Genomic DNA, 14,235 nt, shown 5'->3' on the forward strand with positions numbered 1-14,235 from the left:
TTACCTGCCTGACTTCATTTCCCTCCATTTTCTGCTCCTTCTCCAAGTTCCAGCCACAATGGCATGCTATCCATGGAATATGCTAAACTGGTTCCCATCTTAGGACCTTGGCACTTACTCTGCCTTCTGCCTGGGAAACACTTTCCTAGATCCGTAAGTGACTGCTTCCCTCTTGTCATTTAGGTCTCAACTTAAAAGTGAGCTCCTCAGAGAGGCCTTTCTTCATGACCTTAGCTGAAGCAGCAAGGTGTTTGTGTAAAGAGTGCTCACTCACAAAATGTCATTAGGGACAATGATTATTTTCTTTTTTAAAGTTCTAACGAATCTTTGTGTTTTATTTCCTGATTATAAATAGTATCTTTTTAGAAAAACTTTCTTATATAGTATATAATACATACATCGTAAATGTATAACTTGATGAATTTTCACAAACTGAACTTACCCAGAAGAATAAACAGTACTCTAGAAGCCCCTCTCATTGCCTGTTTCCAGTCACTGACTCCTTTCCCCATAGGGATGATCACTGTTCTGACTTAACACGTTAGATTAGTTGCAGCCGTTTCTAGGTACTCTTTTATATCTGGCTTCTTTTGCTCAAGAGCATGTTTGAGTATATAGTTATAGTTCATTCATTCTTGTTAGTTTTTTGTTTATATAGCTCGAGGTTACTTTAGATGGTACCTGAAGAGTTGTGACTATTATCTTTAATTCCCGAGATTCATTTTGTCTGAAGTAAGTTGAAATCAGGTAGCGTAGTCCTTTCAACTTTGTTCTTCTTCAGTGTTGTGTTGGCCATCCAGGTCTTTTGCTTTTCCACATTATAGTTACTTTGCTCTTCCATGTAAATTTTAGGATTAGCTTGTCTATTATTTTTTTTTAAAACATACTGGAATTTTCTTGGGATTATGTTACAGTCTATAAATCTGTCTGGGAGAATTGACATCTTAACAATAATGAGTATTCCAGTTCATGAACACGGTATGTCTTTCCAAATGTATAGGATTTCTTTCATAAATATTGTTAATTTTCAGCAATCAGAGCTTGTACATATTTTGTTAGACTTGTACTTAAGTATTTTTTTTGGTACTATTATAAACAGTACCAGATTTTTTAAAAATTTCAGTTTACATGTTCATTGTTAGTATACAGAAATACAGTTGCAGTTGAACTTGGTACACTGACCTTGTATTCTATGACCTTGTTACAGTCACCTGTTTTATTTTTTTAAAAAGATTCTCTGGGATATTCTATATAGCCAATCAAGTCAGCTGTGAATAGACACAGTTTTATATCTTCCTTTACAATCTGTGTGCCTTTTATTATCTTTTTCTTACCTTGGTGTGCTATCCAGGACTTTCAGTATGACGTTGAATAGGGATGGTGAGAGCAGACATCTTCACCTTGTTCTTGATGACAGGAACAAGATAATAGGAACAAAACAGTAGTTCCAGTTTTTCTTCATTAAGGATGGTACTAGCGGTGTGTAGTTTGTAGATGTCCTTTATCAGGTTGAAGAAGTTTCCTTTTATCCCTAATGCTGAACCTTTCTAAAAATAATGAATGGATGTTGGATTTTGCTTTTTTCTATATCTGTTGAGAAAAGTCACATGGTTTTCTTTTAGTTTGTTGATACAGTGAATTATATTGATTGATTTTCAAAAGTCTTTTTTTAAATTAAGCATCAGTTAATAAGTCTTAATTTTTTTTTGACTACTGCTTATTAAGTCTCATACCTGCCTATCAGTCTGTTTATTTATTTAGTATAGCTTTTCTCCATGGCTCTTATCACTACCATACAGCAGACTGTATGGTGTACTTATTTATTTGTATATTTTGTCTTTCCCGTGTTCTGTTCCCTGCTGTGTCTCCAGCCACTAGAACATTGTCTGAAATAAAGTAGGATTCTGTAAATATTTGTTGAACGAGGATATCTGCTTTCAGGGAGTTCAGAATCTAGGAGGGAAGGAAGAAGTACACAAATAAAAGGTGATACACCTTAGGAGAACTATCAACAAAATTCTTTGGGAGCTCAAGATGGGAGAGATTGTCGTGTAACAGATTTCTTTTCCTTTTTCCTATCAGATGTGAAAGAAGAAACATCTAGGAAAAGTTTATTTAGTGATGCAGAATATAAGAAGAATTCAATAAAAATGTGGTTTAGTCCTCGAAGTAAGAAGGTCAGGTATGTTGTGAGTAAAGTTTCAGTGCAAACTCATCCTCCTGTGATAAACGATGAAAATGCTCAGCAGGCCTCCATGTACGAATTTGTCTCTACAAGCCCTCCAGTGGATGCTTCTGAGAGAGCTAAGAAGGCTTACACAAAATCTGGAAAAAAAAAGAAAAAGAAAACTTTGGCTGAAATCAACCAAAAATGGAATTTACAGGCAGAAAAAGAAGACGGTAAACTTGACTCCGAAGAGGAATTTAAGGAAAAGCTAGTATCCTTCTGTAGCCAACCATCTGTTATTGCTAGTCCGCAGATAAATGCTAAAATAGACTTACCAGCGAGTGGCTCCATAACAAAATCTGAATGTTCTAGAAGCTTAACTGAAGTCTCTTTACCATTGGGTGAGCAAATGGAGTCTCCAGAAATTGAGAGCAGGAATGAAGTAGTGACTCCTGAGAAGACTCTCTGTGAAAACGATCTTACATCTAAGAAATCCTTGCCATCAGGTCATAATGGGAAACGTGGGCGTCGCAAGAGACTTTCCAGTTCTGTTTCTAAGAGACGTAGAAGCAGCAGTCCGAGCACCAGTGGAAATTCTATTAAGCAAACAGTGCTCTCAAAAAACATGCCATTGCCTGGATGTTCTTCACCACCTTCAAAGAAACTTAAAGTTGGTGACACAGTGAGGAGGAAAAGCAGTAATATATTAGATGAATCCATTAGCCCTTCACCAGGTACGCCCCCTTCTACACTGAATAGTCCAAGTTACAGACGAATGATGTGTAGTCCCTCAGCAATGAAGCTATCGCCCAGTAGTCTTATGGCTATGAAAAGAAATCATCGAGGAGAGACTTTGCTCCATATTGCTTCAATTAAGGTAGGATGCTTACTCGAAAATACAACTTCAGAATGAGACCCAGTATAAAACAGTTTCTTTGGAGTTTGTGGAAAATGATATAAGATTACTAGGCTAATTAACCTAACCAGATGTGATACTTCCTGTGAACCAGAGAAGCAGAAATTCATAGGGACTGTATCCCTACGTCAGAGCAGTGGCCCCTAGTCCTGAGGAGCTTGATCTTGCAGGACAAAACCAATATTTCCGTATTTCAGCTTCAGCTTTGCCAAGTGCTTTCATTTTTGTCTATTCCATAATGTTTTTTGTCAGTTTTCACCATTTTGTTTACCCATTCTTCTCATGCTTTATGGATATAGACAGACAATTGCCAAGTTACTGCTGGCAACACATCTTTATTACCTAACTTCAGAGCTCAGGGGCAGTGTGAGAGGGGATGAGCTTCTGTATTGTTGACACTCCTAGTGGGTACTGCCGGGATCTGGGAGGTTGCGAGACGTGGTCTGTACATTTCTCCAATGACCTGAAAATTTGATTGTCAGAAATGGCTCCTGTGGTTCACCACAAAGGGGCTTCTCTGGAGCCCACAGTCAGCCCATTCCTTTTCCTAGCCTATTCACTGAGTTACCTTTGTTGCCTCTACACCTGGGATGCGGCAGTGTTCGTTTTTTGGAACCTGGCTAGTTTGCTGAGCATGTGGTGTATGTACTTGTAGTGGTTAATCTTTGAAATTGATGCAAGTGCTGCACGTAGAGGGGAGCAGTTAGCATCGTAGCTTTATAGACTTTGGTCTGTGAATTCATGCAAGTGTTATGAAAATACAATATGGGAGAGATTAGTACTAAATTAGCGTAGCTTTTATGATCTTTCAGTAAATTTACTGGGAAACCCTTGGGTCCTTTGCATGGATGGGGAACTTTGGGAGGTCTGGAAAGAGCCCCTTGAGACCCTGAACATGAAGCTGGTGAGCAACATAAAATGTCTGGGAAGAACACGGAGTAGGCATTGAGTCCAGGGATTCCTGTATTTTTCTGTGGAGAAAGGGAAAAGCACAAAAGTGAGTTTCTTCCAACGCTTTTTTTTTCTTGCTTTATCTTCCAATAAATGATGAACGTAGGATCTCTATGCCTGATGCCAGTAAGGGGAGAATCTGCAACATGACTACTTTCTAGGCATTTCGTATCCTATGAACAACTTGAATTTTTGGAGTTGGCTCTGGTTACGTTTTAGTCTGATTTTTTTTCAAAGCATGATTTTAAAAAGCAGACTATATTTTTTGTCCTCTTTGTTTTACTTATATCTATGTGTTTGTATCGTATAATATATAAGGTATAATAATCCTAACAATGTTATTAATGCTTCATAGATATAAGTAGCTAGCATAATAATAAATATTTTTTGTTCATTTTTCTGGCTAATACATACATGTAGACTGCTTTAGTTTCTACATTTTGCTTACTGGGAATTATTTTCAGACCAGCAGTTAAGCATCTGCTTTCATTGGTAGAGAATTTTTCACTCAGTCGTAAGAATCATTTATCTTTATTAGTGAGGATCTCTAGGACCTAGAGTCTAGGCCATGGTTTGGCACATCTTTCTTAAAGGGGCAATTAGAGTAAATATTTTCGGCTTTGTAGGAATATAGTCTTAACTATTCAACTCTGTTTTAGTGCAAAAGTAGTCATAGATAATATGTAAACCATTAAAACTTTACACATGAAATTAGGTGTCGGGCCTACAGGCCGTAGTTTATCTGTGCTTGGCGTAGCCTGTGGAAAAAAGCCCAGTGGAATCTTAAGACAGGAAAGAATGGTGGCATGGTGCCATCTTGGTGAATTTTCTCTATTGATATGTTTAAGATTGCTTCAATACAAGTTTTGTCAGATTGTCATTTTACTTAGCAATTGTCTTGCCAGAATTAGAATTACTCATTTTGATTCTCTTGAACTTATCAAATACTATACTGTCATTCATTGGCAGATTCTGATATAGTACATTTAAGAAAAGTTAATTGATTTCTATTGTATTTTAAAATGCCTATTTAACAATAATGTCCTCTTTTACAAATTTATTATAAGTTGAATGCATGTCCCCATCTCAGCTAGATTTTAATAATCAAACAAATACTTGAAGGAAAATCAAAGGATTTATCAGTATATTTATCCTTTTATAAATAGTATTCATTTCATTTTCTATCCTAATTTTTTTGTTTACAACCGAGAATGAATAATCTGTGCATACTTGAAAACCAAATGCTGCAATCCTGCTGTCTTGTTTATGCTTTGTGTCCACCTCCTTCAGAAAAGGATTTGAGGTGGCTCTAAAGTTGAAGCTACAGTTGGCCTTTGAACAGGGCAGGGGTCAGGAGGGCTGACCTCCACATAGTCGAAATCTTCGTATAACTTTTGACTCTTAAAAGTTAACTACTAATAGCCTACTGTTGACTGGAAGCATTATTGATAAAACAAAGTCGATTAACACATATTTTGTATATTATATGTATTATATACTGTATGCTTACAGTAAAGGAAGCTAGAGAAAAATGTTGTCAAGAAAATCATAAGGAGGAGAAAATATATTTATGGTACTGTACTGCATTTAGATAGCATAAGTTTACGTCATCTGTTTATAAGATGAATCGTCTGTCAGTACATGCATCAGCGTTGTCTTATATGATACAAAACACTGTAGTTGGTATATGTATTACTAACACTAGACGTCAAAAATGAAAAGATATTGTGAAGAAGAAATTCGTATTTATTTACATGTATAATGATTCATGCATTGATAAGAAGCAGCAATATGATTGCTTTATGGTAGACTAGTGTAATTGATAGAGTTGCATCGCTGTAGCCTAGCTATATACTACAAATGAATCATAAAATTTTATGGCCTAAGTATTACAGTCATATTCATATTACAGTATTGGAAACATCATTACGTTTTTTTAAAAACCACTTACCTGTGATGATAGGCTAATGGGCAGTTTCTCCAATTACAAGAGAGAGGCATGCTGTACAGAGAGGCATCTTGTATGGTAATGTAATTCTTTGAGAGCAAAGTTATAAAACAGTAAGAAGACTAACACATTATTAATTTTATATTAAATATCACCTTATGTCTCTGTAAGGATAAACTATTATCTACATATATTTTATGCATTCATGACATACCTAACTTTTCTTAAGTTTTTTGATAGTTCTGTGCTACCTGGATTGTCTGCAAGGTTTTTCAAATTGTCACAAATATTCCAAAAACTTTCCAATATATTTATTGAAAAAAATGTGTGTATAAGCAGACCCGCACAGTTCAAATCTGTGTTGTTCAAGGGTCAGCTGTACTATAACATGGAACGAGGAGCAGGGAAAACGAAAGAGTTACTGCAGCTGTGTCATGAATACAGACCTGATGACTTTTCAGGTAGCCGGAACAAATGAGGTTTTTTGCTGTCAAAGATAGATTTTGTTGTTGTTATTGTAGTTGTTATTTTCCCCTGAAACATCTTATAGACATGCAGTGTCCACATTTTCCATGTTTCCCCCAGATCCTAAGTGTGCACTGTGCATGCCTGGTGGATACACTGAGGGCAGAGAACCCCACAGTAGTTTTACTCTTCTGTTGGGCTAGTTAGCTTCCCTTGCTAGTGATGGCTTTATAGAATGATCTTTGAACTTAGTCACATCATTAATAAAATTCTTTAATAGCTTGCCCCAGACCTACCTCTGGGCATCTTTGTTGGCCATAGCTATCACCCTAGTGGAAGCTACCTGTATTTTCTTGTCCTAACCACTTGAAATAGTTTCCTATTGCTGTCATAACAAATTTCCACAAATGTAGTGAGTTAAAACAAGGCAAATTTATTTTCTTACACTTTTGTAGGCCAGAAGCCTGGTATGAGTCTCACCATAGTAAAATCAGTTCGTTGGCTATGCTACTTTCTGGAGACACTAGGAGAGAACCCGTTTCCTTGCTTACTTGGGTTGTTGGCAGGAACTGTGTACTTCCTTCTGGTTGTAGGACTGAGATCCTGTTTTCTGGCTGGCTTATAGCTGAGGGCCCTTCTCAGGTTCTAGAGGCTGTCACATTCCTTGGTGTGTGGACCTCTTCCTCTGTATTCAGAGCTGACAGCAGCAGGTGGAGTCCTGGTATTCCATCCTTCTGCCCCAGCCGGGAAGAGTTCACTGCTTTTAAGGACTCATGTGATTAGATGGGAGCCACTCGGACAGTGCAGGATAAATCTTCCCCATCTCCAGGTCTGTACACTTAATCACATTGCAGAGTTCCTTTTGTTGTGTAAGGTAACATAGTCACACGTCCCTGGGGATTAGAATGTGGACATTGTTGGTGGCAGTGTGGGTGTTGTCAGTTTTCATCCACATCACTGAACTACCTTCTCTGCTTTTCCTCTGTACTTAGTGCACTCATTTCTTTGTATAACAGCCAAAGTCATCTGACCAAAGCCATAACTTGTCTTTTCTGTGCTGCCCTACCAATAACTTCCCGGCTCACTTAAAATAAAATCCACAGTCCTCCTTATGGCCTCTACAGACCTCTGCTCAGACGCCACCTCTTCAGAGAGACTTTTCTGAACGTACATAAAATAGCAGTCTCTGCCATATGCTTAGCTTGTTTTGTTTTTCTTCCTATTATTATTTCTTGACATCATTATTAGAGATCTTTTTGTTTCCTGTCTTTCTCTTCAGAATGAGAGCAAGAGTTGTTTGTTCAGTGTTCTGTCTTCAGTGTCTAGAACACTGCCTGGTATGTAATAGATAGATATTTGTTGAATAATTGAGCGATTTTCCCACTTAGCCATGATCTGAACCCTCTTCTTCTGACACTGAACTTTAATGCTACCAATACTTGGCACATGTTCTTTTTTCTGCCTCTTATATCCTTTCCTCTGAATCTTTCCCTTTTCCCTCATGATCCTTTGTATCTAACGTTCAAAATCTAGCTTATAGCCTGCCTTCTGAATCAGTCTTTTACAGAATTCCCAGAGTTGGTTTTTCCTCTATGGTGACATTGTTTTGTTTGCATTTATATGTTTTTAGCTTTCTGTTTATTATATGACTCCTCAATTTGACTTTGTGGTTATGTGGAGTTTATTGCCCATTTAAAATGTAATTTCAAAATGTGAGTAATAACTTCATGCTTCAAAAATAAGAATAAAAATATTTACAGTGGAAAGCCTCACTCCCATTTCTGTCCTCAGCCACCCTCTTGCTGACAAGCCCTTTCTTGTGAATTTCTTTATACAAATATAAGTAAATGCTTTCCATATTAGTACACACTTTTCTGTACATTCTATTGTAGCATAGCGTTCCATGAATTTTTATTATTTTACTGGTTCCGTACTGATGGATGCCTGTGTTTCCATTGTTCTGCTTCTATAAACTGTGCTGCAGTGAGCAATCTTTGTTTCATATGTGAGCAGGTATATCCTTAGGATAAGTTCCTAGAAGTGGGACTTTTGGGTTAATGTAAAGCATCTGTTAACCTTATTTATCTTGAAACGCTCCGTACTTGGCAGTAGAAGTCTCTTATTAAATATCCAGACTGCCTAAATATTCAGGCTGCCTGAATGTAGACAGTTACTATATCATCAGCAGATAATGTTTATGTTCTCAGTTCTCAGATCCTTTTCTCCTCAGGATCATGGGCTTATAGGCCAGCCAACTAGTTTTTGGACATTCAGTGCCATTTGCATGCATACCTTAGACAGGATTATTCTTGAATTCTTTCTTTATACATTTATTTTCTTACACTATGGAATTTCAAGCAGAATATTTATTAATACTGTGTCTGGGATGTTGTGAGTATCCTTATTCAACCAGAACAAAAGTTGAGATTCACTGTGCTCTCTTCATGCCCCCATGTTTGTACTTGAATATCTATGTCACCTATGGCTAAAGTGATTTTGAGAACATTATGTTATAAACAAGAGATTTTATGAGGAAGCATTATGCCTACTAGAAACTAAGATAAACACTCATTGTTTATTCTTCTGATTTAATAAGAAAAATCTTAGTATTTGACATTTCATTATACAGAGAGAAAAATTTGATTTGTTATTCTGCTTTTTCACCTTTGCTTTAGAATTTGTTGATGCTGGAATAAACTGCCCCAAAGTTCTCTAGCACAGATTCTTCAAATGGTAATGATTACTCATAATTCATGCCATGGCAGTGAATGTATTAGAAATAGAAGAATGGCTTGAAGTTGACATGCCATGATGTATTTAAGGTACAGACATAATAGATAATATGTTGAAGGCAACTTACAAGGGATGGTATGCCTAACATAACAAAGGTGATGAGGATTTCTTAGGTAGAGAGAAAATCCCTTGTGAGACATCTCCTTTAGGGTTTGACTTTGTAACCATTCATTATACCTTAACTTAAGGCAGTCATGTTATATTGTGTGTAAAATCATGTTATTACTTATCCTCCATACTGGCTTCCTCAGACAATAACAAAGGACTCAAAAGCAAACTGGCATCTGTGATATTTTCAAGATTTCAATTTCTAGAGCACCTCTTGGAGTCAGTCTCCATTTTTCCCTTTGTCACCCACCATCTTTGTAATACCAGTAATTTACTGTCACGATGGCTAGGTTGTCCGAGTCATCTGTGAAATTATTTTATTCAGTAAATAACTAAGATACCCAGAAAATGTTTAATAAACTTTAGAGCTCCATTCCAGATGACTAAACTTTTTTTTTTTTTTTAACAACACCTAGTTGCTAAAAGGAGAAATTTTAGGTACCTGGTTAGTTCATTTATGTGGAAAAGCTTAACCATTTGGCTAAGTCATCATTATTGTACTTAATTGTAATGTACTATTTTTATAAAAATATTTATTCTTAATAGTATTTTAGAAGAGCTAACCTTTATAAGGATAAATTTTTATTTGTGTGTGTGTGTATTTGTTTTTGGAAAGTTAACTTATACTACTGCCATATGCATGTATGAAGAATATTTCCTATGAACGAAAGGTTAGCAATAAGAAAATTCAATATGACACTCATGTTCCCTTGTTTTCAGCCTTTAAGGTTTTATTTGAAAACACCAAGTCTGTTTAAAATTTTTTATGAGCTTTGGTAAATACTTTTTTCTTAGATGGTTTCCCCCCCTGTGGTTTTAAGAGAATCTCAATTATTCTTTTAAGTTGTGAGAAGCCTAAAAGTGAGTGCTTATTACTCAGAAAATATTCTGTTTGAGAAGAAAGTAATTTAAAGAAATCAGAAGCGGAAGTTAATTTGTTTCCTGGAAACTTTATATTGGTTCAAGCTTACGCAGTTACTGTGGACCCTATCTAATTATCGTAATTTTATTTATGTGCATGACATTAAATTTACATAAAGTAGAAGGAGAAAATATGACGAGCTTTTAAGTACTAGGGAGGAAAAAGCAGATCGGGTATAAAAAGCAAGCAATTTGCAAATCAGCTATACATTTCAGGGAAGTATAGGGGTAAAATGTTAACAGAAGACACTTTTGATAATATGAAGAGGTAACATGAAAGAAAAATACCACTGGCTAGCAACCTGAAAAGAGATTCTGCTTTTAGCTTCTGAATTGTCACTAATTGTCTATGGGACTCTTCCATTCCACAGTTATGTTTATATTATTTTACAGGCTTCTTTAGGTTAATATGTTTTTGTGATTGCCATGTAGAATTAGACTGAGGACATTTTTGAGAAGGTTTACATATATTTTTTTGTGGATACTTTCATTTTGAAGGTCAGGAATGCGTGTGATTCTGGCAGTTCATCTGCCCCAATATTCATGGGTTCATTTAAAAAAAACCAAATTTGTATCTTGACAGATTTTCCTGAGCTCATTTGGAACTGACTTGAATATAGTGCAAAAGGTGCTAAGTGTATGTTAACTTGTGCTAGAGGTGTAGAATTTGTACCTCTAAGGAACTATGGGAAATATTTTTTTATTGGAAGTGGGGCAATTGATTTGAAACATACAGAATACTTGTTTTTTTAGGCCCATTTAATATTTAAGGTCATTTTGCTAATTTAGGATCTTAAAAATATATGTTGTATGCAGGTTTGTTTTTTTTAGAAAACTGAGTAAGCTACCATCTTAAGATTTGCTGTATTTGAGAGGTAGTCCGAAACAATCCAATAAAAGCAAATGTTACTGTATTTAGGGGACTTAGTGACTTCTACATTTTCAAACCAATAGAGAAAAACTCATTTCAGAAGAGTGCTGGGGCTGGGAGTGGTAGGAGAGAGGAGATGTCCTTCTCCCTAAAGAAGCTCTTCTCAACACACAACATTGGCATGTATAACTTTTGTCATATGTGACTTTTATTTATTCAGCCTTTTTCAGAGTAAGCTGTCAGTTATTTTGGAGAAAATAAGCTTTGCTTTTGCCTAAAAAATATCTTTGAGCAAATAAGGTAAATATAAACTAAATATTTCGAGGATAAGTGGATTAACTGCCAATAAGACAACAGTTTTTGGCTTTCTAAGATTGGTTTCACTGAGCAGCCCTCTTGGCTTTAATTTTGTTTTAAACAGAAATCAGAAACCATTTTCATGTGTGCTCAGAAAGGATGTTTTTCACAAACGAAATGGTGACTTTAAAAACTTCATTTTGATCAGGTGATCTTTGGCTAGTGTCCTTGGTATTTTGAAATGAATTTTGATACAGGTTGTTAATAGCAGAGATTTTGTACTCTGTATTCAGTGATGGACCACATGGCTTTGATGAGTTGGTACCTCGGAACAATCCATGCATACATAGCTTACCATTTATTGACTCACGAGCAATAGGCATAGAAAAGAAAAGATTTAAATTTTATCTTGAAGAAGGTAAAATCTTAAATCTTAATATTTTTTTTCTGTCCTTGATGATTTTTAATTTCTTTCTACCTTTTCATTTTTCTACTAGGGTGACATACCTTCTGTTGAATACCTCTTACAAAACGGAAGTGACCCGAATGTTAAAGACCATGCTGGATGGACACCATTGGTAGTTTCTAGTTGTTTGTTTTTTTATTATCATTCTGTTTATGTTTTATAGTTATTATAGTTTATAGTTATATAGTCACCTATATATCATCCTCTACCACATATACAATCTCTTTTTAATCTGAAGAACTTATATTTTCAACAAATAAGAGTAAATGATTATGTTTTATCTAGCTTTTCTGTTGTGACGGGCGAAAAATTGGCTACCTTTTGACTGACTACATTTAGATTTAAGAATCCAGTTACACCATATTGCTGAATTTAGCTCATTTATGGAGAGGTAACTGCTACAGCTGACATCTGGCTCCATTCTGCAGCATTGCATGTCATTGGAACCACATTTCTTGGAACAAAGAGAGGTCGGAGGAACTGGGTGTAGCAATGTATCACAAGGCAGTGATTCTTATCGAGGATCTGTCTTAGTCTCACTTATACCCTATCTAGGGTATGACACACAGAGGCAGTAGAAATCTTTGCTCATGTTAAACATTTTTTAAAGTCTTTGCTTATTATTACTAAAAAAAAAATGTGAAGGATAATCTGGGAAAAGAATGGTACAAATACATGGGAACAAGTGCTATATCGGCTAATTACATTAGGACAGTAACATGTGGCTTGAATGCAGCCATAGAAGTGTTAAGAGATGAGGTGGATGCCCTTATTCTGTGAACTGTAAATTCACAGAAATTGAGAGAGTCTCATTAGAATAGGTGCACATAGGGTTTTAAAGTTGTATATAATGACTTCTTGCCAATTTTTTAAGCTGGGAGTGTTTATTCTGGATCAGAGTCACTTTGTTGTTTGGACTCCACAGGCTGGCAAACCTTTTCAAAGAATGGTTAATTTTTCTTTTAAGCCACTCAGGCAAACTGTAGTAGAAGTTGGTGAGTGATTTAGAGGACCTAATGCCTTATTTGGATCCCTTTCTCCTAGAAATAGACCTACAGACATTTAATGTGGTGTATCGCCTATTAAGATTTCAAAGTATGTACTTAAAAAGTATGGCATGCCAGAGGTTTATTAGAATACTACAGCATAGTGGCATTTTTAGCAGATCGTTAAACATAAGGAAAGATGTGCATGTAAAGCATCTTTGAACATTCATTCAGTAAGCTCTTTTTGAGTGCCTACTCTGTGTTTTTTCTGTTATCATTGGCACCAGCCATACAGTATCTGTAGCTTCAGCAGTTGGAGAGGCTTTTCTTATAAATACTCATTCTAGGATATTCACTTTGTTGGGTGGTTATGTATACATGCAGGTGCACCGCTTAGCTTATGGCTAAGCCCCTGATTTGGTGAGTTCTCTTCAGCCTTGGAGGATTTCAGATTTTATGCATGATCTGGTTGTTAAATATTTTCTGTGTTTTTTTTTTTTCTTGTTTTAGATTTCTTACTGTAGAACAATTTAGGAGCCATAATTGGCCCAAAGCTATATTTTCTTCCAAATTAAGAGAGCTTGACCCAAGGCTCAAATGAAAAAAATCTTTTTCCATGAATTGCATAAATCTTGATCGCCATGCATCTTACCATAAAGACTATTAATAGTGGCTTTTACTCTGTCAACAACTTATGGTTTAGTACGAGTATTTAGGTAAGAACCAATTTACTGATTGAGGTTCACATTTTTCTGAAGTGTGGTTTTGTTATGATGCTGTTCATTGCTCTTCCTCATCACTCTTCTTTTTCTTTAATTAGCACGAAGCCTGCAATCACGGGCACCTGAAGGTGGTGGAATTGCTGCTCCAGCACAAGGCGTTGGTGAACACCACTGGGTATCAGAATGACTCACCTCTTCACGACGCAGCCAAGAATGGGCACGTGGATATAGTCAAGCTGTTACTCTCCTATGGAGCCTCCAGGAGCGCGGTGTAAGTAGTTCAACTTAAAAACTGTTTTTTTTGCTGACTTATTCTTGAATCAAGGTCTGTGATGAAACAGAGACTTTACTACCCAAGTTGATGGCTCTGTTTTCTTTCACAACTAAATTTAGATGTGGCCATTATATTCTGGATTTAAAATCAGCATTCATGCCCTTTTCCTTTATGATACTTACGTATTTGAGGGAGATTTGCTCTTTTAATTCAGAAAGAGTTGTCAAGTTAACTTTGGAAGCTTTGACTTTCTGGCAAAATTCACTTAGTTTCTATATTATATAAAGTGATTCATACTTATTAATAAGGCAAGAATTAGAAGCATATAACTACTTTGTATGCTTCCCAAT

At 36.1% G+C, this 14,235-nt stretch overlaps 1 protein-coding gene across 1 annotated transcript in view; it reads left to right on the forward strand.

Annotated features, from left to right (window-relative positions):
• BARD1 (BRCA1 associated RING domain 1) overlaps positions 1-14,235 on the forward strand; it is a 76,985-nt gene that overhangs the window by 26,028 nt on the left and 36,722 nt on the right. Inside the window, exons 4-6 of the mRNA XM_067740695.1 lie at positions 2,083-3,044; positions 11,935-12,015; positions 13,710-13,882. Of these exons, the coding sequence (XP_067596796.1) occupies positions 2,083-3,044; positions 11,935-12,015; positions 13,710-13,882 (1,216 nt within the window). The remainder of the gene's footprint in view (positions 1-2,082; positions 3,045-11,934; positions 12,016-13,709; positions 13,883-14,235) is intronic.

The sequence above is a fragment of the Pseudorca crassidens genome, chromosome 6 (assembly GCF_039906515.1).
Source record: "Pseudorca crassidens isolate mPseCra1 chromosome 6, mPseCra1.hap1, whole genome shotgun sequence".
Lineage (NCBI taxonomy): Eukaryota > Metazoa > Chordata > Mammalia > Artiodactyla > Delphinidae > Pseudorca > Pseudorca crassidens.